General features: G+C 42.6%; 1 protein-coding gene across 1 annotated transcript in view; it reads right to left on the bottom strand.

Annotated features, from left to right (window-relative positions):
• Positions 1-503: 503 nt before the first annotated feature.
• LOC142309770 (tolloid-like protein 2) overlaps positions 504-26,373 on the bottom strand; it is a 347,584-nt gene continuing 321,714 nt past the window's right edge. Inside the window, exons 17-21 of the mRNA XM_075347217.1 lie at positions 26,176-26,301; positions 22,625-22,752; positions 15,426-15,639; positions 5,712-5,962; positions 504-1,274 (exon numbers count right to left, since the gene is read on the bottom strand). Of these exons, the coding sequence (XP_075203332.1) occupies positions 1,140-1,274; positions 5,712-5,962; positions 15,426-15,639; positions 22,625-22,752; positions 26,176-26,301 (854 nt within the window). The 3' untranslated portion in view covers positions 504-1,139. The remainder of the gene's footprint in view (positions 1,275-5,711; positions 5,963-15,425; positions 15,640-22,624; positions 22,753-26,175; positions 26,302-26,373) is intronic.

The raw sequence follows: 26,373 nt of genomic DNA, 5'->3' as shown, positions 1-26,373 counted from the left end.
ATAGTGCGGATCCGGTGACTTGCAGTTTTTTAACATGTTTCAAAAACGCTACTTGTAGCGTTTTTGAGCTGCGTCAAAATACTGCAAGTCACCGGATCCGCACTATAACGCACGCGAACGCAGGTGAACGCTGGCGTGCTGATAGACAGGATCCTGCTTTTCTACTGAGCATGCCCAGAAAGTACTGAGCATGCCCAGAACCAGTCTCGCGTGATCTGTCTCTCTCTCCTCCTCCCTCCCTCACCCTCTCTCTCTCTATCTGTCTTTCCCCCTTCCTCCCTCCCTCCCTCTCCCCCCACCTGAGAGCTGCGGACACTCGTAACCAAGGTAAATATCGCGTAACCACTTCTCTTAGTTACCCGATGTTTACGTTGGTTACGCGTGCAGGCAGCCCTGCTCCTAGCAGCTGCAGACACTCGTAACCAAGATAAATATCGGGTATCCAAGGCCGATGTTTACCTTGGTTACCAGCGTCTGCAGCTGTCAGAAGCCGGCTCCCAGTCTAGCTCCCCTCACTCCCGATCACATGACTCCAATGCCCGCCCCTAAACATCCAGTGCAGGATCCTGCAAAATAACATATGCGTTTGCATACGTTATTTGCTGTAAAAGCAGGATCCGTACTTCCGCTAAAAAAACGTTTTCAACGGATGTTAAAAAGACGTAGTGTGAAACCAGCCTTACAGAAAAGCCCTTTAAATAGTAGGTGCAGTTATGTTTTCAACATTAGATGCTTTGGCTTCTTGATTTGCCATGGTATTTAGCCAGAGAGTCAGCCATTTTGAAAAACGTTCCACTGTGATTATATTGGGCCACAAAAACCTTGCATTCAACTAGCAGGAGTATGAGTTCAGGTGCAGAACAGGCTTTTGGGTTGAGCATATCATGAGAGAGGCCTTTATTAACCATTGTACTTTAAAAGAAAGTAAACCAAGCTGGCCAATTATATGCAGATATTTGGTCCTTGGTACACTGGCACAGTACAACAGCATGCTGATAAAATTTGGATCCTTAATTGTACATATATCTTACAGACTGCATTGAGCCATTGATCACAGAGACCTGCACAGCATTTAGCTTAATCTCTCAGAGTTCCATAACATTATTGATTTAAATGCCTGGCGTCTATGTGGTTTACAGTCATTTTCTCATATGAAGTGCATCCTGAAATTTGGTACTGGTGTATCTTGCATGGAATCCTTTTTTATTGATGGTATCGTCCGTGTGAAAGCGAATCATAATAGAGTCCCCGGCGGAATATATTTCTTCAGTGGGCTAAAGTAAAAGAAAAAACTTACATGTAAAAGTAGACACTATGCAACATGCATACAAGGTACTTCATATTTTCTTGCATAAATTTAGTTAAAGAGAACCAACCAGCAGGATTTTCATATATACAGTAAAGCCAGTGCTATACTGGTGCTAGGATGCTGAATGTAAGCATGCCTTTTGTTCTGAGATTGGATGTTTTATTTCAGAAATACAGTATGTGTAAGTAAAGTTTCAGCAATACACTGCTATTTGATTGACAGGTGCAACAGGAAGGGAATATGTGGGTTGGGTCTTGCTATCTATTCCCACCCTTGTCTGACTGCGCTGGAATTAACATCTATGACGACGACGGTGGGAGGAAGGCAAGGTAGGCAGACAAGGGGGGAATAGATAGCAACACCTGACCCACATATTCCCTTCCTGTTTCACCTGTCAATCAAAAAGCAATGCATTGCTGGAACTTTACTTGCACATATTTCTGAAAGAAAGCATCCAATCTCTGAGCAAAACGTATGGTTACATTCAGCATCCTAGTGCCAGTATAGCACTGGCTTTACTTCACATCTGAAAATGCTGCTGGTTGGTTCCCTTTAGGACTCCTAGAAAAGGGGACTGTTCAATTCAATAGCCAGTGCAGAATGAGCCACTAACTGTCATCTCTGGTAAAAGACCTTCCCTTTTCAGATCAAGCATCGGGAATGGTGGAATCAAACATGCCCAGTCCTACTTTTTCTCAACATCTGCTATTAGTTGGCCCCATACACATTAGGCCGTTGGTTGATCCTACTAAGACTGGCAGAAAAGATTTGTGCTTAGATGTTCTTTATGCCTACTAGGCACTGTTTTTAAAGTTTAGGGGGCCCATAGATTTCAATAGAGTAAAGGTCTTTGGTGTCCCAGGGGAGCAGTATTCAGTTGGCAATGATTACCAGATTTCCTAGCAAACCTTTTTACTACAGTACACCAGTGTACATAAGCTTTTTTAGTCTGAAGAATGTGCTGTCAGAATGTACAACTTAAAGGGAACCTGTCACCAGGTTTTTCCCCTATAAGCTGCGGCCACCACAAGTGAGCTCTTATATACAGCATTCTACAATGCTGTATATAAGAGCCAAGGCCACTGTGTATAAAGTAAAAAGACACCTTTATTATACTCACCTAGGGGGCGGTCTGGTCTAATGGGGGTTGCTAGTCTCGCTGCGGCGCTTCCTCTCTTCCTTCCATCGCTGTCCTCCTTTCCAGCTCCGTGTGGATGACGCTACCTATGTCATCTACACATAGGCATCCATTGCTCTGTTGCGTATGCGCACTTTGATCTGCCATGCTGAGGCCAGAGCAAAGTACTGTAATGTGCAGGCGCGGGGTAAGTTCAAGGATCACCTATACATGCGCACTACAATTTTTCAAGACTTTGATCTGCTCTCAGCAGGGTAGATCAAAGTGTGCTTGCGCAGGAGCACAATGGAGGCCTCTGTGTGGATGACATACGATGCATCATCCAACTGGAGCTAGGAAAGAAGAGGAAGATTGCATAGGATAGAGGAGGCGCTGGATCCAAGACCAGCAATGCCCTTTGAACCCGACTGGCCCGCAGGTGAGTATCATAACAGGGATTTTTACATTAAACAGAGTGGCCTGGGCACTTATATACAGATATATATTATATATATTATATATATTCTAGATTACTGTATGTAAGAACTTACTCCTGGTGGCTGCAGTTTGTAAGGGAAAATCCTGGTGACAGTTTCCCTTTAAAGTTGCAATAAAGCTTAAATGGTTACTGTATGTTCAGACAATGTGTTAAATACAAAAATCTGCGAATCAGTCTTACCTGAGAAAAATCACTCCAAAGTACTGGTCACCAAGCATCTCCCTTATATCTAGCTTTCTATCCACTGTCTGTTGTCAAGTGTAATCCATCTCTAACAGCAGAGATGTTGAGATAGATTACAGGTCCTACTTTCCTGTCTTTACAACTATATCCAGACATAACAGACACCAGATTCATATCAAGGAAGGAAAGCCATTGGACAACTGCAATATATTCTGCTATGACAGAGAAGGAACTTCCGAAACCTATAGTGCTGGAGACAGTTGAGGACAGGTAGCAAAGAATGAAATTGAACATCTAGACTAGGATGTGCACCAAGTTCACTCTTAAGCCTGCTTTACATGTTACGATTCTGCATACGATATCGTATGCGATCGTAACCGCCCCCATCAAATGTGTGGCACGTTCAATTTTGTTGAATGTGCCGCACAAACGATTAAACCCCGTCACACGTACTTACCTGTCCATACAACCTCGATGTGGGCGGCGAACGTCCACTTCCTGGAGTGGGAGGGACGTTCGGCGTCACATCGACGTCACGCGGCAGCCGGCCAATAGAAGCGGAGGGGCGGAGATGAGCGGGACGTAAACATCCCGCCCACCTCCTTCCTTCCGCATTGCTGGCCGGGAGCCACGGGACGCAGGTAAGATCTGTTCATCGTTCCCGTGGTGTCACACACTGCAATGTGTGCTACCCCGGGTACGATGAACAACCTGATGTTCAATTTATGAGGAATGAATGACGTGCGTGCAATGAACGTTTTACCGTTCATTTGCAATCGCACGTAGCTGTTACACACTACAATGTACCTTACCATGCCGGATGTGCGTCACTTACGATGTGACTCCGCCGACACATCGTAAGATATATTGTAGTGTGTAAAGCGGGCTTTAGGCTATGTGCGCACTTTGCGTCCAGGTAGTTGCAGTTCAAAGAGCATCCTCTGGCAGAAAGGACAATCCTTTTGGCTTTAAAAATGCATGTAAAACGCAAAGAAAGTAGCCTATGCGCACCTTGCGGTTTTCGTAAGTTTTTAGTGCTTTTCCGGTGCTTTTAGAAATGCTGCAGTTTTGTATTAAATTGAATGGATGGGAAACGCAGCCAAAATGGCAAAAACAACTGACATGTTGCTTCTTTAAACGCTGAGTTTTTGCCCAAATTTCTGCAAATTAAACGCAGTGTTTTGAACAGCAAACTGCGCACAAGAAAGCTCAATGTCCCATTGACTTTGCTTGAAAAGCATAACGCAAGCATTTTGGCATAAAAACGCTGCAGTTGAAAAAGCAGTGGAAAAGCAGGTAAAAAAGCAAAGTACGCACATAGCCTTAGGTGATTTTGCTGCATGAAGGCAGCAAAACCATGTTTTTTTTCTTACAGATTCTGTATCAAAGAACAGGTACACTTTAAATCACAACTTGTTTTAACTACTTGCTAGAAAGCCCATATTATGGAAGGCAAAGAACTGTGTCTGTAAGCTGGTGAGAATATGTGGTGCACATTTTCAGTACTGAGCAATGTTTAAAAAAATATAAATGTTGCAAGCATAATATGTATAGGCTATCTTGGTCTATGTGCCCCAGGAGTTCTTCAAGAAGTTTTTGAAGTAAAAACTCAGCAAAAAAACTTCAAAATCCTCCTCCAAATTTCAAAACTCCAAGTTTCTGCTCTGAAAATTCTATAAAAGGCCAAGCGTGCACATACCCTTAGGGGTACTTTACACGTTGTGACATCGCATCCGAAATATCGTCGGGGTCACGTCGTTAGTAACGCACATCCGGCGCCGGTAACGACATCGCAATGTGTAAATCCTAGATGCGCCGATAAACGATCACAAAAGCATCGAAAATCTGTGATCTGTGTAGTGTCGGTCATTTTCATAATGTCGGGTCAACCGCAGGTACGATGTTGTTTGTCGCTCCTGCGGCAGCATACATCGCTGTGTGTAAACCCGCAGGAGCGACAAACACCTCCTTACCTGCGTCCCGACGGTAATGCGGAAGGGAGAAGGTGGGCGGGATGTTATGTCCCGCTCATCTCCGCCCCTCCGCTTCTATTGACCGGCCGATTAGTGACGTTGCGGTGACGTCGCTGTGACGCTGAACGCACCTCCCCCTTGAAGGAGGGATAGTTTGGCAGTCACAGCGACGTCGCCGAGCAGGTATCTGCGTGTGAAGCTGCTGTAGCGATAATGTTTGCTACGGCAGCAATCACTACATATCGCATGTGCGACGGGGGCTGGTACTATCGCGCTGGACATCGCTAGCCGATGCTAGCAATGTCGCAATGTGTAAAGTAACCCTAAGTCTATCTGAATGTTTCTAAGCAAAATAAAATAAAAATTACATCAAAAACTCCAAAAGATCAAACCCTGTGTTCCACCTTTCATCTATTAGAAGCACAGCATAAGGGCAGTGCAGGTACCCCCATTATGTGTAACCCTTGGTTTACACTAATCATGGGTTAAAAAAACCCTAGGCTCTATTTTATACAGTCTGCAGTTTAAGTCTAGCTCTGTGCAACTTCATATACGCTTTTCAAATAAATGAGTGGTCAGAATGCTTTAAATAATTTTTAAAAAGTGGGGGAAAAAAAGATGTCAACTTACCCCAGAGCCACAGTATTTAGCTAGCCGTGGCGCAGTACTGTCATAGCCATCATATATCTCCATGTAATCATAGCCACAGTCAGATTCATCTTCCATTTCAAATGTTTCAAAAATTAATTCTACTCCATAGCCATCTTCTGCTACAATGACCCAATCACAATTGGCCTGCACTGGGTAATTATTATCACCATACTGGGCATGTGAATAGAGATCCTTTGTTTGAACCTCGGCTTTCAATCGTCCTCCACATTCTAAAGATAAAGAAAACAACAATATAAGAAAAATAGATGCACTTGTGTTCATGTTCCCCCATGAGGACCCCAATATTGTTGTAATGATTTGTGATGTATAATGACAAGTGTAATGTGATGTTTACATATATACTGTGTTGCCTTGTACTGTGAGGAAGCTGGGATCTGCCCAGCAACAGACAGTAGGGACAGTAAGGGTTAAGTGTTAGGACTAGCACATAGCAGAGGAGCTAGTATACAGGGAAAGATCTTGTTTCCTTCTAAAATGTCAGATAGGGCACAGCCTGTGAGACAGATCTCAATTCTAAACAATGTGCAGAATTACATGACATTGGTGTCCCTATAGAGAGGGAGACCATACAGAGGATAGCGTGATCTATGAAAGAGGAAAGAGAACAACTGAGAAAGACATGGAGTGGAAAGAGTTGCAGAGAGATTTGGGAAATTTGGTCAAACGACTGACCAAGGAGCTAAGAATCGGAGAAAGACAGACAGCAAGATGAGGAATGAAGTGCCTTGAGCGGGTGTTCCCTAAGTGTCTAAAGTAGCTTACAGCTCAGTCTGCCATACTAGTATATCCCTCTGAGGGGGAAAAGATGTGGAACCGCTTGATGAGGAAAGTGACTTCCAATGGCTGATGTTGCACTGGTAGGCTGGGTAGTATTGGGCAGAAAAGCACTTCTTGAGGTTGGAACATCTGAAGTGACGAATGTGTCCTTAATGACGCTCTGTGACACTGAAACATGTGAGAAGATTTGTGCCAGCTTTCTAATGTACATTGTTGTTGTTGCCAAGTTTATTTTCAGTAAAACTACATTTTTTATGAACTTGTGGTCTCCCTCAATGAACGGTGTGTCATCTGGCCCAGGTTGGCCAAAACCATAATGAACGTGTGGCCTGCAAAGGCGTTTCGCCACTGTATTGTAACACCCCACACCCAGCCAGAAGCTCCATCTTAGCATGTCGAAGTGCAGCAGACGACTACCTCACCCGTGACTACGACTGCCACCCCACTCCACGCTACATGATTATAGACAATATTACTACTTACACAATGTTACTGATTTGTTTTGAGTGGTTTGTTCAACATTCAAAATATCTACCTTTCATGTGCTGGTACTTTATTAGTCCCAGACTTAAAAAATTACATAATAGATTACACAACACATTACAACAATTTTTTTTGTCTTTTTTTTATTTGTTTAAATTTCAAAAGTTATGTTATGTATAGCCTTAGTGCTCACTTACATGGAAGTATAAAACAGATGAGGGCTATCCAATATTTTTATTAGATAGCGCTCTCTCCAATGTTATGCTTATGGGGCAGTGCTGACCACAGATTTATTTTCATGCCGATTTGGCATGAGAAGAAAAGCACTGCATACTGTGATTGTCAGCGTATATATTGGACGGAACGTGTCCATTAAAGTCTATGGGTGCATGGAATTTATCGGACTGCACTCTGATGACATCCAAGTGCAGTCCGATATAAGCCGACACAGACAAGGGAGAAGATGGAGAAATTAAATTCTCCATCAGCTCCTCCCCAAATTCTCACATCAGTGAGAATCAGATCACAGTAAACTGACACTCGGCTCAAACTTAAAGCAGAGGGTTTTTTTCTTATGCATAGAGAAATGTTTTTTAATCAAATGGAAGTATACTCATTTTCCAGCAGAGGCCACTGTGGAGGTGTGTGCTGGCTCCACACGCGGTGTCTGACCTGTTTGAAATTCACAGCATTTAAAAACATTTAAAAGAAATTCATAGCATTGAAAGAGCAAATGTCAGGTGAGCAGCAGAGTGATTCATTGGATGTGTTTCTGAAGACACACTCTTTGGGCTCGCTCAGACGAGCGTATATCGGACGAATGCTATCCTTTTTTTTATCTGTCAGCATTTGTTCCATTGTTATTCAATGGAATAGTGCTGATGGCCACATTTTTTCAATGACAAAATCTGTCAGTAAAAAAATATCTCAGCATCCTGAGATTTGACGCACAACTCAGATGCCTCTCACCCATTTGAGTCTATGGGTGGGTGGAAATCATCGAACTGCACTTGGATGACATCAGACTGTAGCTTGATTTCCAAGGACTCAAACAATGGAGAAGATGGAGACATTTTGTTCCACATCTCCTTTTAACACTGTGCTATGATTCTCTCAGATGAATCAGATCATACTAAGCTGGCAACTGGATCAAACTCTGATCAAAGTTTGATCCGAGTTCCATTTACATAATTTATCCAATTCTCTTGCTTGAGAGAATCTATGCTTGTTTGATCCCGGCCTTCTAGTTACCTGACTGCTGCAGCCAAAAGCAGACTGAAGTGCTGCTGTGATTATCAAATTGGGTAGGCACCATAGACCTTCCAAGTGGTCTTCCCTGTATCCATCGAGAGGATTGGGCATGGAAGGGGAGTATGCCTTGATATATAATTATTAACCAATCAGTGCCTTAAAAACTTGTTTTGATGTTGGACAACCTCTGTAAAAGAATTAAGTGACAGGAATCCTCAAAAAATGGAGAAAAGTAAACTGTGCAGTGATAGAGTTCGTTTAGCTGAAAGAGATGTCACTTCAAGAGACTCATGTTTTAGCAGAGACATTGGGCAATAGTTACAGACATTGGGCAATAGTGCCTCTGCATATTCAGAGGTAGTGAAGTGGCACAGAGAGGTTCTCCATTTTAAAAATCATATCACTTCATTTACTAAAACAGACTATAAAGTTAAAAAAGGATATTTTAGATCTCTGTAAATATTTTGTTTAACCCTCATATATTTTTATTTTAGATTCAGATTTGATATGAAATTCTCCCCAAATGTCAGTAACAATCCATCCAATCCACACATGCAAAGAAATCAAAGCACAGATATCCAAAAATTTAGTTATGTGTTAAATTGAGAAATTACACAGGGAAAAACTATTGCACACACAAAAAAGATAGGTGCAAAAAGTCAAGGAAAGTCATGACACCAGCTGAAATCAATCAGTAATTAGAAAGCAATCCTGCCACTTAGTGAAAAGTAATATCAACTGGTTCAACTAATTGCCTATAAAAAAGGTGTCTCATTACCAAGATGAGACACAAGAAACATCTCATGATGGGTAAAACCAGTGAGCTTGTTGCAAAACATAACTGATAACATTGGTTACAGAAGAATTTCTAAACTGCTGATGGTTCCAGTGAGCACTTTTGTGGCCATAATCCGAAAATAGAAAGAACGTAATTTCACCATAAACTAGACGCGAGTAGGTAATCTCAACAAGATTTCAGACAGAGGAATAAAAGAATTATCAAAACAGTTGTCCAAGAGCCAAAAATCACCTGAGAAAAGCTAGCGAAAGACCATTAAGCAGCAGGTACATTTGTTTCAAAGAAAACAATAAGTAACTCAACCTCCATGGTCTGCATGCACACTCACCACGCAAGACTCCATTGCTGAACAAAAAGTATGTTCAAGCGTGTTTAAAGCTTGATCAGCAACATTTAGACAAGCCTGTGAAATACTGGAAGAATATAGTCTGGTCTGATGAGACCAAAATTGAATTGTTTGGATGCCATAATACACACCATGTTTGAAGGCCAAAGGCACTGCATATCACTCCAAAAACACCATACCAACAGAGACGTTTGGAGATCACAGTGGGGGGATGTGTTACATAATATGGCACTGGCAAACTTCATATAATTGAAGTAAGGATGAATAAACAAATGTACCGAGACATTCTTGATAAAAAAAAATATACTGCCATCTACCAGGATGATGAAGATGGAACAAAGATGGACATTTCAGCAAGACAAAGATCCCAAACACACAGCCAAGAAAACTGTCAATTGATGGCAGAGAAAGAAAATAAAGCTGCTACAATGGCCCAGCCAATCACCTGACCTGAATCCAATAGACCATTTAAAGGAAGGAAGGATCTAAAGCTCAGAGTTCAGAGAAGAAGCCCACAGAACCCTCAGGATGTGAAGAATGTTTGTGTGGAACACTGGACCAAAATCACACCTAAGCAATGCAGACGGTTAGTTTCTCCATGGTGAAGGTGTCTTGAAACTATCATTAACAACAAAGGCTTTTGTATGAAGCATTAAATTAATTTCCGTGAGTATGTTCAATACTTTTACTCTGTGTCGTTTCTCATTATTACACATTACTAAATTTATGGCCATCGATGGATTGGTTTATTTATTTGTGTGAATTAAATGGGTTGTTTAAAACATCTGGTGAGAAATTCATGTCAATAGCACCTTTTGAAACATGTAAATGTTCAATACTGTCAATACACCCACTGTACATATGTGGGGGGGGGATGAGGCAGGCAGTGGTCAGCTGCTCGGTAATCCCTTACCTCCCAGTCGCCGCTCCACTAAAAGGATGACTTCGCCACAGTCCATTCTTCAATCCATTCTCTCTCTAAGGCAATAAAGTGCACACCGGAGTATTCTCTTTCAACAACGGAAATTTACTATTCTTTACAGTATCTACCTTCACTTGCACTACACTGGCACCACTTCTGGTCCCAATGGGGTTCCCTCCAGACTTCACTTCCACGTATAATTTAACGGCTGACAGCTTTCCTGGCACCTGGGCTCCATTAGATATTACTAAGCCCCTCATTCTCCAGTCTGACATCACGATGCGCAAGCCGATTCAAATAGTCCTTAAGCCTGCCTATCCGTCCCACCCACAGTGATTAGCTTGCACTTTGGAAAAACTACATGCAACAATACTCCTCAATTCATACTATAGCCCAGGACCTACCCTTCTCAAACAGGGGCCCACTAACCTTCGGTCTCACAGGGGATTTCTTAGGATTTTCGTATCCAGGAAAGAATGGATGCCTCCCCGACTGACCGGACTATACCCCATTTCTGGGGACACAATTGCACAGTCCTCTAAAGAGCAGGACCCCACGTGTCCGGGATGAAACGGGTGACCCTTAGGATCGTTAATCAGTACAATAAATGGCTTCTTCTTCCTTTCTCCTGTAGGAACTCTCCAACCCTCCTTCTATATCCTGTCCTATATATATATATATATATATATATATATATACACATTATCCTATCCTCCTCCTTTCTCTTAACCCTTTGTTTAGCTAACCAAGTGCCAGGGGAGCCATCACAAACCCACACTGCCACCTGGTGGTCATTTATTAGATACATAATACATTAGAGTACATTACAATAAACCCTGGGTGTGTTGGCTACTTCTAAAGGGGGGTGGAGTACGCTTTACCCCCCTAAACATTCATGTCATATGTCAGCTCCCTGACTTGATGTGAGCTTGCAAGCTGAGCCTGCATCTTTTCAGCAAACAGATCAGCGTCACTCCCCAGCAGTAAAAAAATCTTTTATGGCAGAAACTTAATAAAAAACAGTAGTCACAGTACTGCTAGTGTGAATGGATAGGACCCGTTGAAGCGCAGAGCGGTGTGAAATGGCCATCCTGTCTACTACACCTGTCATACCCACTTCCCCATTCATGCTACCAGTACCATGATTGGTGTTTTTCATGAAGTTTCTGCAATAAAAGAAAGTTTTTATCACTGGTGAGTGCTGCTGATCTGTTTGCTGGACGGACAGTTTTTATCCCTGCACCTGGAGGTCAAAGCTGTGCATCACCAGACACACCGGAGGCTTGAACAAGATGGATAAGTGAGCGGTAAGTGACTCATATTATCAATCAGGGTAGTGCCATGATCATATGCTTTTTTTTCTCTGGATTTGGCACATTAAGCCTGCATCTTTCCTGGGAGATGATAGCTGTGATATTCAACCATCATCTGTCTATAACAGATGTAGGTGAGGGTTTGCTCCACCTGTGGCACTTAACCTGTTAATTGCCACTGTCTATCTCTGACAGCGGCATTTATGTTGCATCAGCGGGGGGGGGGTGTCATACTATATGCTCATCTGTGCACCTGTGATGTGATCGTGGGTCGCCAATGGGTGGCTATGAAGATTAGTGATGGGAGGACCAAGACTATAAAAGTCCGGATCTGCGCGGTTTCAAAAGTATCTGGGTGCCGGTCCTGGGCCTGGAGTTCTCAGGGAACTCTGGCTAATGTTTAGGGTCTGGCAACTCAGGAAATAAATTAAAAAAAAAAATGAAAACTAAAAATAAAGCAAGAGGGCTACACTTACCAAGTCTCCGACACGGCTGTAACTGCTTCCAGGCCATTCACTCTTCTTCTGGGGCCGCTCATTATTGCTCATCCATATGCACTGCTTCCCCGTCCACAGACAGTCCTGGCATCTGTGATTGGTTGCAGTCAGATGTGTCCCCAGTTTGTGTGACAGCGTCTGACTCCTTGAAATCACAGACCCTGTTTGCGGGTCACTATCATGGTATAAAAATAAATAAATTGGCGTAGGGTCCCCCTGTATTATGATACCCAGCACAGATAAGGCATACGGCTATTGGCTGCAGCCCACAGCCGTGCACCTATCTTGGCTGTGTATCAAAATAAGAGGAACCGCATGCGGCTTTTTTTTTTTTTTTTAAAAAAACAGCATGTTGTCCCCCAATTTTTGATACCCAGTCATGATAAAGCTGAAAGCTGGGGGCTGGTATTCTCAGACTGGGGAGACCATGCTTAATGGGGCCCTCAGCCTAAAAATAGTATCCTGCAGCCACCCAGGAACGTCGCATCCATTAGGTGCGACAGTCCCAGCACTTTACCCGACTCTTCCTGACTGCCCTGGTGTGGTGGCAATCGGGGTAATAATGAGTTAATGGCAGCTCACAGCTGCTGCTAAAACCTAGAATAGTAATGGGAGGCGTCTATGAGATATTACTAATCTCTAAGTGAAAGTAAATAAACACAAACACTGAAAAAATCCTTTATTTGAAACAAAATACAAAAAAAACCAAACACAGTCTTTCACCAATTTATTTACTCCAAAACACCCAGGTCCAACGTAATCCACATGAGGTCCCACAATGATTCCATCTCTGCTACATCTGAAGGCACAGTATGAAAAATGGTGACACAAGCAAAGAATGTTTTGGTTTTTTTTCAAGTTTCCACATTTTTTTTCACCACTTAAAAAAAAAAAGAATATGCATGTTTGGTATTGGTATTGTGGCGCCCCTGAGGCTTCAGTTACCACAGAGTATTACACCAAAATTTGGGTGTAATGCTAAACCCAGATCCTGAGGAGGTCAGTCCCAGTTTAACCACTTACACACTAAAATACACACCAGGCTGCCCCTGTCCCCACTGGGGACTGGGCTAGGGTAGGGTAAAGGGGTTGCGTGCAGAGTGGAATTTACAGGATGCCCTCACATAGGGGCCCCAGTCCCACTAGCTTAGGACCTGGGAGGGGGGAGGTGCAGCCAGCAGAGAGAGTCAGGAGCCAACACAACAGTTAGGGAGTTTTCCAGCAGGAGAGCAAGGGAGCAGAAGTGTGTCACGGGTGCTCCGGTGGGAAGGAGGAGACGTTCACACGATTGCTGTGGGGAGAGTGCATCTGCTCCCCTCGGCATCGGCGCCACTCAGGGCGGCAGGACCCTAGGGAAGATCTTACTCCACGTTGGTTTTCCAGAATCTGCCTGGACGGGGAAAGTATCAAGCTTCGCTGATCACACAGCGCCCTAAAGCACAGTGCCATATCGGATCCGGGGCCCAGGATAACGCCAGACCCTACAGCAGAAGCGCGGCACCTGCATATAGGGACAAGAGTACTAGTCATGAAAATCCGGGTCCCCTCGGAGCTTCAAGCCAGGGGATCCACAGACAAGCGCTACAAGGAGGGCACCCACCGAACACCACACCTGACTGATCTCTAAAAGGATTCGGGTTCAACGGAGCCCATCACAGCAAGTGACTGGTATTACCCGGGTGAGCGGCACAACACAAAAAGTGAATAAACAACCTGGAACAGCAGCCATAGACTCTGCCTCTTTATTAATGGCACCGCTGCTCGGCGCCTGCCATTACTACTCCCCTCATCATCCTCCCTGGGGCCCGCTCCACCTGTGGGGAGCGATACCATCCATAGCTGCTACCACCATCCGCCCCGGAGGACAGCGACAGCAGTGGCGGACGATTCCCTGGCTGCATACCACAGGTGGCGTCACTTCACCTCACTACTACCCCCATCATTCTCCCCCAGCCATCTTCTGTACGCCTCGGTGCAACGGAGCCGGGCAGGGCCGCCCGTGACAACGAAAGTCGGCCCTGCAATGAGTAGGTTAACTGCCTGCCCCGTGGGGTGCTACAGTATAATCATAAGAACCTAAAGAATCAAATTGCCTTGTCAGTTTTGCCATGTACTAAACATAGTAACATAAAAAAAAATTGTGGACTTTTTTCACAATCTTGTTGTACATAGAATTTTTTCCTGCTTTCCAGTACATCACACGATAAACTAAAAACAAGCCCTCATATGTCTGTGGATGAAAAAAATCAAATAGTTTTGGCTTTTAGAAGAAAAGTAGTTAAAAACTAAAAAATGGGGCCTTGTTGGGAAGGGGTTAAAGACGTTCATTTCATGATTGTAGACAGAGTGAATGAACTACATACAAAAAGGCACGTGGAGATACTTAAAATAGGATTTATTAACAGTAGTTAATATGCACAAGTTACAGTATGGTAAGTACTGTATTACGTAACGTTTTGGGTGAAAAAATCTTCATCAGACAGGATCCAACTATATAGAGGCCTGCAGTGTGTATGTTTCACGATTAACTTGCAGTAAACAGACTGCTGATTACCCCATGATGAAGCAAGATGCTTAATCATTGGGTGAAATCATCTTTTGTGTAAATAATTGCTCTTGGCGGAGCATCGCTCTATGTAAACAGGACGCACACTGCCGAGAACAGTGGAAGGCTATGTGCACTGAGCAATCTAACACAGATTGCTAAGGGCGCATCTTTTACTTTCATCTGCCCGTGTAAAGGGGCATTGAAATGTCATCAGAAAAGGTTTACCGATTGGCGATAGTATTATTCCATCAGTCGCTATGTGTAAACAGACCCTTAGAACTACACAACTCCAGTCGTAACATTTTCAACTCTTTATGTTACAGATTGTCTCTATGAGTTAATATTTAAGGGTTAACCAATTTGGACGATTCACACTTGTATTAAAATATGGTTTTGGATAATCCGTACTGGTAGTAGAGAGCAAAAATTAGACTGGGACCAGAAATGTCTCTATGGCCTTAAACTACATAGCTGTAGGCTCATGCTAAGCTGTATGGTGATTTCATAGGGTACCATATTACAGGAATATTGTCCCAGAAAAGCAATATTATTAGAATAGAATACCTTCCCTATAGATATGTAGATCATGTCAATTTTCAGTATTGGCATCATGTTACAAGTCTGTACAAATTCGTGCTGGTATGCAATAATACGGCCTGATGCCGGTGACCCAACAGTTAAATCATTCTTTACAGTTCTTAAATATATCACATATCCATTATATGTAACCACATACCTGTGCTGTACTTGGCTTGAAACCCTTTCCTCTGAACTGAAGCATCAGAATAAAAGCGCAGAAACATATGATTTGTGGATGCAATAATAGGTTCAGGTTTACTGCTGCCACAAAAACGACCTAGAATTGGGGACTTGCTGTTTGGCCCATCATACAGCTCAAGGTGGTCATAGGCACACTCCTGGTGCAATTCAATTTCAAAGTCATTAAACACCTAGAAATGTAAAAATTATTTGGAAGTAAAACTACTTGACAATTGGAACTAAAGTCATGTCAGTCCTAATACAGAGAAATAGATATGTAACATCCAGGGTATGAAGAATGAAAGCTCAAATACAGTTGAATTTGTAAGAACAAGAACAGTCTGTTGATTCCTTGCTCTGTCAAGACTCGAGTAATGAATTAAGAATTCATTCCTCTCTGAAAAACCATTTTAGCAAATCCTTTTCCTGATCTGCCAATCTCTCTCCATGCACAGTGTGGCAAAGTTTCTACTCAAGGAGACCGCTAAAGCTGGCGTAGGAAGACCTCCCCATGCAGTGCTGCCTGAGAAATAAAATATGCTAATATCCTCCTCATAAAGTGTTTTTAGTGCCACCTACTGAAAGTGGCAATCCTGCAAGTATATATCTATCCTTTAAAGAGCCTTGCCATCTGACTTTGGATATACAATGGGTACGGAAACTATTCAGACCCCTTTACAGTTTTCACTCTTTGTTTCATTGCAGCCATTTGGTAAATTCAAAAAAAGTTCATTTTTTTTCTCATTAAGGTACACTCTGCACCCCATCTTGATAGAAAAAAAAGAACAGAAATGTAGACATTTTTGCAAATTTATTTAACAAGAAAAACTGAAATATCTATAGTCATAAGTATTCAGACCCTTTGCTCAGACACTCATATTTAAGTCCCATGCTGTCCATTTCCTTGTGATCCTCCTTGAGATGGTTCTACTCCTTCATTGGAGTCCAGCTGTGTTTAATTAAACCGATAGGTCTTGATTTGGAAAGGCACACACCTGTCTATATAAGACCTCACAGCTCACAGTGCATGTCAGACCAAATGAGAATCATGAGGTCAAAGGAACTGCTCAAGGAGCTCAGAGACAGAGTTGTGGTAAGGCACAGATCTGGCCAAGGTTACAAAATAATTTCTGCAGTACTCAAGGTTCCTAAGAGCACAGTGGCTTCTATAATCCTTAAATGGAAGACGTTGGGACCACCAAAACTCTTCCTAGACCTGTCCATCCAGCCAAACTGAGCAATCATGGGAGAAGAGCCTTGGTGAGAGAGGTAAATAAGAAGCCCAAGATCACCGTGGGTGAGATCCAAAGATGCACTAGGGAGATGGGAGAAAGTTCCACAAAGTCAACTATCACTGCAGCCCTCCACCAGTTGGGTCTTTATGGCACAGTTGCCCGATGGAAGCCTCTCCTCAGTGCAAGACATATGAAAGTCTGCATAAAGTTTGCAAAAAAAACACATGAAGGACTCCCAGACTATGAAAAATAAGATTCTCTGGTCTGATGCGACGAAGATTGAATTTTCTGGAGATAATTCTAAGTGGTATGTGTGGAGAAAAACAGACACTGCTCATCACCTGCCCAATACAATCCCAACAGTAAAACATGGTGGTGGCAGCATCATGCTATGGGGGTGTTTTTCAGCTGCAGGGACAGGACGACTGGTTGCAATTGAAAGAAAGATGAATGCGGCCAAGTACAGAGATATCCTGGAAGAAAACCCTCTTCTAGAGTGCTTTGGACCTCAGACTTGGCTGAAGGTTCACCTTCCAACAAGACAATGACCCTAATCACACAGCTAAAACAACAAAAGAGAGGCTTCAGAACAACTCTCTGACAATGCTTGACTGGCCCAGCCAGAGCCCTGATCTAAACCCAATTGAGCATCTCTGGAGAGACCTGAAAATGGTTGTCCACCAACGCTTACCATCCAACTTGACGGAACTGGAGAAGATTTGCAAGGAAGAATGGCAGAGGATCGCAAATCCAGGTGTGAAAAACTTGTTCCATCATTCCCAAGAAGACTCATGGCTGTACAAGCTCAAAAGGAGGGTGCTTCTACTCAATACTGAGCAAAGGATCTGAATACTTATGACCATGTGATATTTCAGTTTTTCTTGTTTAATAAATTTGCAAACATTTCTACATTTCTGTTTTTTTCTGTCAAGATGGGGTGCAGAGTGTACATTAATTAGAACAAAAATAAACTATTTTGAATTTACCAAATGGCTTGAATGAAACAAAGAGTGAAAAATGTAAAGGGGTCTGAATACTTTCCGTACTCACTGTAAAGTCAGAAAGGAATCTTCGTTTGCATACTGCTGCTTCAAGGTCATGCGGCAAAATTGTTTAAAGGGTCAACATTAACTTATAGGTTGACTACTTTAAATCAGTGGCACTAGAGAGTGTTATCTTCCTATGAAAGTCTATGTGCATATTTATTTCCTAGGCAGAATAGCAGAGTGTATAAATCATGGTATGCATGTAATCATCTTAAGATGAAACTTTACGCCTTATTATCTCCAACATAGGCTTCTCACTTAGCCAACCAGTATGCTACTTTTCAGCGATGAGGAGCAAGAACACTGAAACAGCTGAATACAAGCAGAGGCTCGGGTTTGGCTTTGTTCCCAATGGCATGTGTCAAGGCTCCTTAAAGTGTTGATATTGACCATAATTGCTACTTTGAAGGTGACTCTACAGACCTTCTTGACTTCCTATATGAATACACCAATGTACACATGGATAAATAGAGAGCAGGAATATAGAAAGACAGTATTAGGTATTAGGTATGAGATATAGTCAAGGGTAATATTTGCATAGTAAGTAATTCATAAATATATTCCCAATGTGCAAATAATTTTATTAATAAATAATAACAAAGAAGTGCTAATCCCAATAGGTTTCATTCATAGAGGTGATCTCAACAGACCTTGCACATATAACATAACTCCCCATCTGCTCCTGGATACCAGGGGCAGAATGGAGAGAGCAAACTCAGATCTATATGACCATATATCACACAGGTTACGGTTTGATACAAACAAATATATGAACAGAACTCAAATGTAGCCGATGCTCAACAGTGCTTAGCTAAGGAATGATAGTCCTTCACAGACACATATTCCACTACAGTGGACAGATAAAGAGTGCTGTTGGCAAAGATATAATAGTCCTCTGTATGTTGTATACACCATAGTTTATAGATGGTGAGTCTGGTGATTTTGCCTCGACACGTTTCCCCACATGCAATGCTTCTTCAGGAGGCTAAGAATTCAAACATGATCCTCTGTATGTTGTATACGCCGTAGTTTATAGATGGTGAGCCTGGTGATTTTGCCTCAACGCGTTTCCCCACATACAATGGTTCTTCAGGAGGCTAAGGGGCACTTTGCACGCTGCGACATCGCAGGCCGATGCTGCGATGCCGAGCGCGATAGTGCCCGCCCCCGTCGCAGCGGCGATATCCTTGTGATAACTGCCGTAGCGAACATTATCGCTACGGCAGCTTCACATGAACTCACCTGTCCTGCGACCGTCGCTCTGGCCGGCGACCCGCCTCCTTATTAAGGGGGCGGGTCGTATGGCGTCACTGCGACGTCACAAGGCAGGCGGCCAATAGGAGCGGAGGGGCGGAGATGAGCGGGATGTAAACATCCCGCCCACCTCCTTCCTTCCGCATATCCTATGGAAGCCGCAGTGATGTCGGTAGGAGATGTTCCTCGCTCCTGCGGCTTCACACACAGCGATGTGTGCTGCCGCAGGAACGAGGAACAACATCGGGCCGTCGCGTCAGCGTAATCATGTATTACGCCGACGCTGCACCGATGATATGATTACGACGCTTTTGCGCTCATTAATCGTATCATCAAGTCTTTACACACTACGATGTCGCATGCGATGACGGAAGTACGTCATTTTCAATTTGACCCCACCGACATCGCACCTGCGATGTCGTAGTGTGCAAAGCCCCCCTTAGAATACAAAAATGATCTGTTGTATACACCGTAGTTTATAGATGGTGAGCCTGGTGATCATGTTTGTATTCTTAGCCTCCTGAAGAACCATTGTATATGGGGAAACACTTCGAGGCAAAATCACCAGGCTCACCATCTATAAACTATGGTGTATACAACATACAGAGGACTATTATACTATTATATCTTTGCCAACAGCTCTCTTTATCTGTTCACTGTAGTGGAATATGTGTCTGTGAAGGACTATCATTCCTTAGCTAAGCACTGTTGAGCATTGGCTACATTTGAGTTCTGTGCATATATTTGTTTGTATCAAACCGTAACCTGTGTGATATATGGTCATAGAGATCTGAGTTTGCTCTCTCCAATCTGCCCCTGGTATCCAGGAGCAGATGTGGAGTTATGTTATATGTGTAAGGTCTATTGAGATCACCTCTATGAATGAAACCTATTGGGATTAGCACTTCTTTGTTATTATTTATTAATAAAATTATTTGCACATTGGTATATATTTATATATTTATATTTACTCAGGAATACAGAAAGACCCTAGGACAGCATGCATCTTAAGTTGCTTGCCTGTGTCCATCAGCCGGACTGAATTTACACCATAAGGCTACGCTCACACGAGCATATGACTCACGCGAGTGCGATGCGAGAAAATCTCACATTGCTCTCGGACCAATGTTAGATAATGAGGCAGAGCAGATGGTCAGCGGCTTTTTTCTCATCCAGATTCTGGATGAGAGAAAAGTCGCAATATGCTGCGATTTGTTGCCGAAATTGTTTGAGTCTCGCCAATACAAGTCAATGGGTGCGAGATAAAAACAGATGTTATACGGACAGGACATGGAGCATCCTAGTGACGTCCGTTTTTATGGATACATAGCTTTCATGTAGCACAGAACACTGTAAATGGTCCTGTAAATGACTGTAAATGAGTAAAAGCTGCTGAGAAAAAAAAACGGATTGCACACGGACAGCACACTGACAGCACATGGGTGACAAGTGAGAAAAAATCATCCTACTCTCCTGGATGAGAATGGGACCATTTTTTCATACACTCATGTGACTCCAGGTTAAGAGTAATCCTAAAGTAATCATGACTATACGCCATTACAGGGAACCTGTCACCAGATTTTGGCCTTCTAAACTAAAACTAGCACCTTAAGCAGGGCCTGTGATGCATTCTATAAAGGCATATGTTACCCCCTGACCACCCCTGTAGACCCCACAAATTGCTTCATAAACTTTCCAGCCCTGTATGTAAACTGTCTGGTCCGACCTGATGGACATCCTAATCTGCGCCTCCTGTCCCTCCTTTCGCTCTTCTTCTGTGCTGTTTGATGTCATATTCCCGTCTCGCGCAGGCGCACTTCGCTCTGCCCTATTACAGGCAGAGTGGAAAGCAGGTGCGCCTGCGCAAATCAGCAAGTTGTCTGTGCAGGGGCGAGATTTTGCCTGGCGATGTGAATGAAACCGGTGACATCATTCACATTGCCGGGCAACAGTTCGCACCTGCACAGAGAACTTTCCAGTCAATCAGTACAGGAGGACGGCAAAAGAAGGGACAGGAAACGCCCATCGGACTGGACAATTTAAATACAGGACAGGAGATTTTATAAAGGTATTTGTGGGGTCCATGGGAAATCAAGGATAACGTGCACCTTTATGGAATGCAGCTCAGGCACTACTAAACCTGCTAGTTTTAGTTTAGAAGGCCAAAATCTGGTGACAGGCTCCCTTTAAGGAGGCAAATTGGAGATGAGAATACAATATATTGCTCTCTCATATATTGCGGCTTATTGCTAAGGTTTAGACAACAATTAAAATATGTTTCCCTTACGTCACTCTTTTTTCTAAAAGGACAAATGTAAAGCACCATATGTATACACAGTGCCAATTGCATGTACTGTACATCTATAGAATTTCACATAGGTTCATTGCTTTATAAAATACAAAAAAATACATTTTGAACACCAAACATTGTCTCATCTACATCCAAAATATTTATAAGACACTGCTTAATAAAAAACTGATGAAAATAGTAAGAAAACAAAAATTCTGAAGTTTATACTTTTTGTTTTATTTAGGTTCTCATTTTGTAACATCAGACTAAAAGGGAAATTTACAAAAACCGCCATTTTAATCAAGTTAAGGCCCCAGTTGAAATAAAAACAGTGCATACTGATTAGCTGCAGCCTGCGCTTACACAACAAATCAGGGGAACAGCGGCACCAACATCACTGTGGGAGGTGAGTGTACACAGTTTTATTTTATATAGGGTCCTGAATTGATTAAACAGGGGTTTACACTACTGAACAACTGCTTAAGGCCTCTGTCGCATGTTCGTGCCTCCGGTATGTGTATGGTCCGTTTCCTCACGTACCGGAGACACGGGCACACGCTGACATATGTTTTCCTATAGTTTCGGGCACACTTAAGCATTTTTGCACGGAACGTGTGTCCGTTCCGTACTTACGTGTGCCCGTGTGCTCCATAAGCCGACATGTCTGTTTTTCTCCGGCATCACGGGTGTAACACGGAACGCAAACGTGTCACACGTAACACACATGGACCACACGGATGTGTTCCATGTGACACGCACCGGAGAAAAGACATGTGTCTTTTAATGAAAAAAAAACCTTTACTCACCTTCTCCAGCCCTCCTGTCTCTGCCACTGCTGTCACTTGCTGCCGACCGCTGCTCATTATGCTCATTTAATATTCCCTTCACTGCGGCCGGAAGCAGCAGCAGCAGAGAGTCGGCAGGACCGGAGACCGAAGATCAGCACCACGGGCAGCGACGCCAGAGACAGGTGAGTAGAAAGTTCCCGTTCTCCGTGTGTTATCACGGATAACATACGGAGAACACACATGTGCCATACACACAGCACACCGAAGACAATACACATCTTTGACACGTCCGTGAAACACGTGCGTGATTTTCACGGGCGTGTGACAGAGGCCTAAAATGGGTTACCTGAAATAGTATCATGTGTTCAAAGATTGTGATAAACTTCACGTATTTCAACGATCTCTACTCCAAATAGCAGGGCAGTACATACAGTATAGCAACGTCAATGTAGCCATACACTTGGCAAACATCAACTTCCAAAGAATAAGCTTTAAAAATATGTTTTTAAATAGGAAAATATACAAAACTACATCAATAAATGCTTCTCAGAACTTGTACTTACAAGTTTTACTCTGTGGCCGTCTGTGGTGGAGATCTCCCAGGTGCACTCCTTTCGACTCGGGTACTTATCAGGATAGTTGGGGCTTGAAACTGTCCCTTCTACACTTAGAAATTTGTTTTCACAGCCAGCTAGATGTAAATTGTTAAAAAGTTACAAGTTGTAAAAATAGAAATGTAATATCTCTATAAAAAAAACATTAAAATGAACTGGTCCACCATGACAACTCTTCTCCAAATGCTCTATTATATAAAATTCTAAAAGAAGCAGAAGTGTTATTCCCCCTGCCGAAACAATGGAACACCCCCAAAATCCCCCACTTTTCTGGACCTTGCTGTAAGGAAATAGGCCCATTGGGTTCAGTTATAGACAAAAGAAATTCCTATTGTAGAGTTCCCATGCACCGTCCTATTACTCCGTGTTTCCTTGGGACGATTCTGAAATTGAGGTAACTCTCCAATCTAAATAATAAGTCTAAAGCACCAGAGATGACCATCTGAATCTTTTATTATGTCATAAAAGAAAACAGTAATATTTCCATCTCAACATGCCTATTTCAAGCCAAAAATTTTTTTTTTAAAAAAAAAAAAGCATACAATACTGTGTTGTTTTTTGTTTTTTTTTTATATTGTGATCTGAAAATTGCCTTTGAAAGCCACCGGAAGCCACTGTTATACTGGCACTATCATGCTGAGTCTATACATACCCTTAGTTGTCAGCTAGGATATGGATGTATAGGTTTTGAAACACAAGCAAGTAAAATTTGTAAAATGAGCAGCTTTTTGAAAGAGAGCAGCTGCCGATCAGCTGATAGCCGGGGTGGGTTTTCATAGTTATTCCTGCCCCCCTGCCTGTCCATCCTCCCTCTTATTTATGCTAATTCTATTATAGAATCATTTTAATAACTGACTAGAAGGACCTATGCTGATTTTATACCCATGTGACCAGAAGGGACGGGGCCTCAGCCAATATAGCTGATACCAGGAAGCAACATTATACTTCTATTGCCATAGGCCCTGCCCCTTCTCGTCACATGGGTATGATGTCAGCACAGGTCCTTCTAGTCAGTTATTAAAACGATTCTATAATAGAATTAGCATAAATAACAGGAAGGATGGATAGGCAGGGGGGTGGGAATAACTATGAAACCCCACCCCAGCTTTTCCTCCGCTGCTGTCATTCAAAAAGCTGCTGATTTTACAAACTTTACTTGCTTGTATTTCAAAACCTATACATCCTAGCTGACAACTAAAGGTATGTATAGAATCGCCCTGATAGTGCCAGTATAGCACTGGCTTTAGGTTTTATAGGAAAGTCCTGGTGATTGGTGCGTTTTAAGAAGCAATGTAATGTATACATTGTTTTTCATAAACAGCATCAACTATTGTGAAATAAGTTCATTTTTACATGTGAATAGGTCATAAACTATGTGAATGAATAGATCTCACCTGCAAAGTCAACAGTGACATTGGAGTGTTAAGGCCATCACACACATCACTATTGTCGGCAGCACTCACAGACTGTCACAGGCCGACAATCTAATGTGTATGAAGACCCAGCCGACTGATCATCAGAAGATATTGCTCAGGCACGTCCGATTTCGGACTTCCGATCACATTGCTCTCATGGAGATAACCTGCCATCGTTCATGGAGAACACAGGAGGCCTCCTGTGTATGGGACAGTGCGTTCAGATTGCTATTGGCTGAAGTATCATTCTGCTGATCGCCATCTAATTGTGCATGGCCAGTTTTACTTTCAAAAATAGTAAGGACACATTTACATGTACAGATATCTGACCAATATCTGTCCAATCAAACCAAAGTTCTTATGTGTATATTCCCAATTTATATGATTGAAATCTGTCTTATTTGTCAAAAAATGTATCTAATGTACTGAAAGAATATCACTAATCTGGGGCTTTCCTATTCTACAAAAAAAAAGAGGGTACCTTAAGATTGGTGATTTTTCAAAGTATCATCTATTAAAAAAGTGTGTCCTAATGTCATTTGAAAGGCCCTGAACAATCGGGTTGTGGGATCGCAGCATGCAGAGCAGAATCGTACAATCCTGCATAGCTGCTCTCGTAGTGAAAGAGCGTGATCTTGTGAGATCTTGCTCTGATCACTATTCAGGCGCTGCTGGGCACTTTACTAAGAGGATATCAAATGTTAACATTATTAGAACTGACTGACATCTCTGCCGATAGCTTATCTCCGGGAGAACAATGCGACTGGCAGTCCAAGATCGGACATGTGTGACATCCTCCACGACAATCAGTCAGCCGGCGCACCCATATACATTAAACTTTTGGCCAAACCTATAGATATTTAAAATGTACACCGCCTCACAAAGTAGCTTGCTTTTTCCTGCATGCTGCTGGAGTACAGATTCAGCGTGAGCTCAATGTTTAACTGGCCATGAGTAAGGATGCTTAGTTTGAAACACGACTTTATCTTACAAATGGCTTTACTAGTATATAATACTAAAGTTTTGTGGATTTTAATCTGAACAAGGCTGTGCGCTGGATTTATATTACTCCTTCGCATAACTCTTGAACAGGAGATCTATAAACCTATTCTCCCCACAATTTCTTTCTGTAGGACTCTATGCTGTATGCAAAACACTCCATGAAAACAGCAATGCAAATGATTAAAGGGAACCCGTCATGACAAAAAATGCTATTAACCTCAGATTTGGGTAAATCTGCCGGTCAATAGTGTTCTAAAGCTGCATGGGCGCCACACTGAAAGCTCAGCTATAGAGAGGAAATTTACCTTTTACCTGTCGGTTGCCTCCACCTTTGTCATGGACGTGGCTTCAGTCACCGCTCAATACAAAGAGAACGGTGGTTGTAACCTGCCCTTGCACTAACTGACAGCTGACTCAGCATTGATGCACTGTAGAGATGGCTATCAGTCAGTGTCGGGGCAGGTTACGGCCAGAGGCTGCTGGGTGGAATAACGATTATTTCCTCCCAGTAGCCAGGCTTTCAGTGCGGCGATCGCACAGCTTTAGAACGCTATTAACCTGCATATTAACCCATATCTGCAAGTTATTAATGTTTTTTGACATAAGTTCCTTTTCAAGGGGTTTTTCACTTTTAAAAAAAGTGGTCTCCAAATGATAATAATCACCCTCCCTGAATCCAGCACTGGATCTTTGCCGCTGTTCCAATATCAGTATTTTGGCTACAGCTCTAATGGCACATCGACAGCTCCCATCACCACTGCACTGAGCTCAGCAAATGGAACTGGTGATATTTCAGCACTGGATCTCGGGAGGGTGAGCTCTATTTGATTTTGGAAGATTGCGCAATCTCTATCATTTGGGGACTACTTTATTAAAAGTGGAAAACCCCTTTAAACACCAGGCAACTTAAGTGACTCTGCCAATTTTGAAAATATATTGCATCCGGACCATACTGTACGCTATATAGGAACTGCTGAAATCTGAAGACTCTGTTACTTTAGTTGATTCCAATTATTACACTTTTTAAATGCAATCTAATTATAAAAGTGATAACATCTGTATATATAAATTGGACGGTCTTACCTTCTTTACAGTCATGTCCGTTTTCATGGAGCGTGTAGCCATTTTTGCACTGACACACATAGCTTCCTAAAGTATTGACGCATTCATGCTGACAGCCACCATTCTCCTTAGAGCACTCGTCTTTATCTGTAATGGAAAGGAGTTGGAGCTGACATTAGTAATTTTACAAGCTCCTCAGTGGGAACAAATTTCTAAACC

Source organism: Anomaloglossus baeobatrachus, chromosome 5 (genome assembly GCF_048569485.1).
Source record: "Anomaloglossus baeobatrachus isolate aAnoBae1 chromosome 5, aAnoBae1.hap1, whole genome shotgun sequence".
Lineage (NCBI taxonomy): Eukaryota > Metazoa > Chordata > Amphibia > Anura > Aromobatidae > Anomaloglossus > Anomaloglossus baeobatrachus.
The sequence above is the reverse complement of the archived record's forward strand: the minus strand, read 5'-3'. Positions and strand labels throughout refer to the sequence as shown.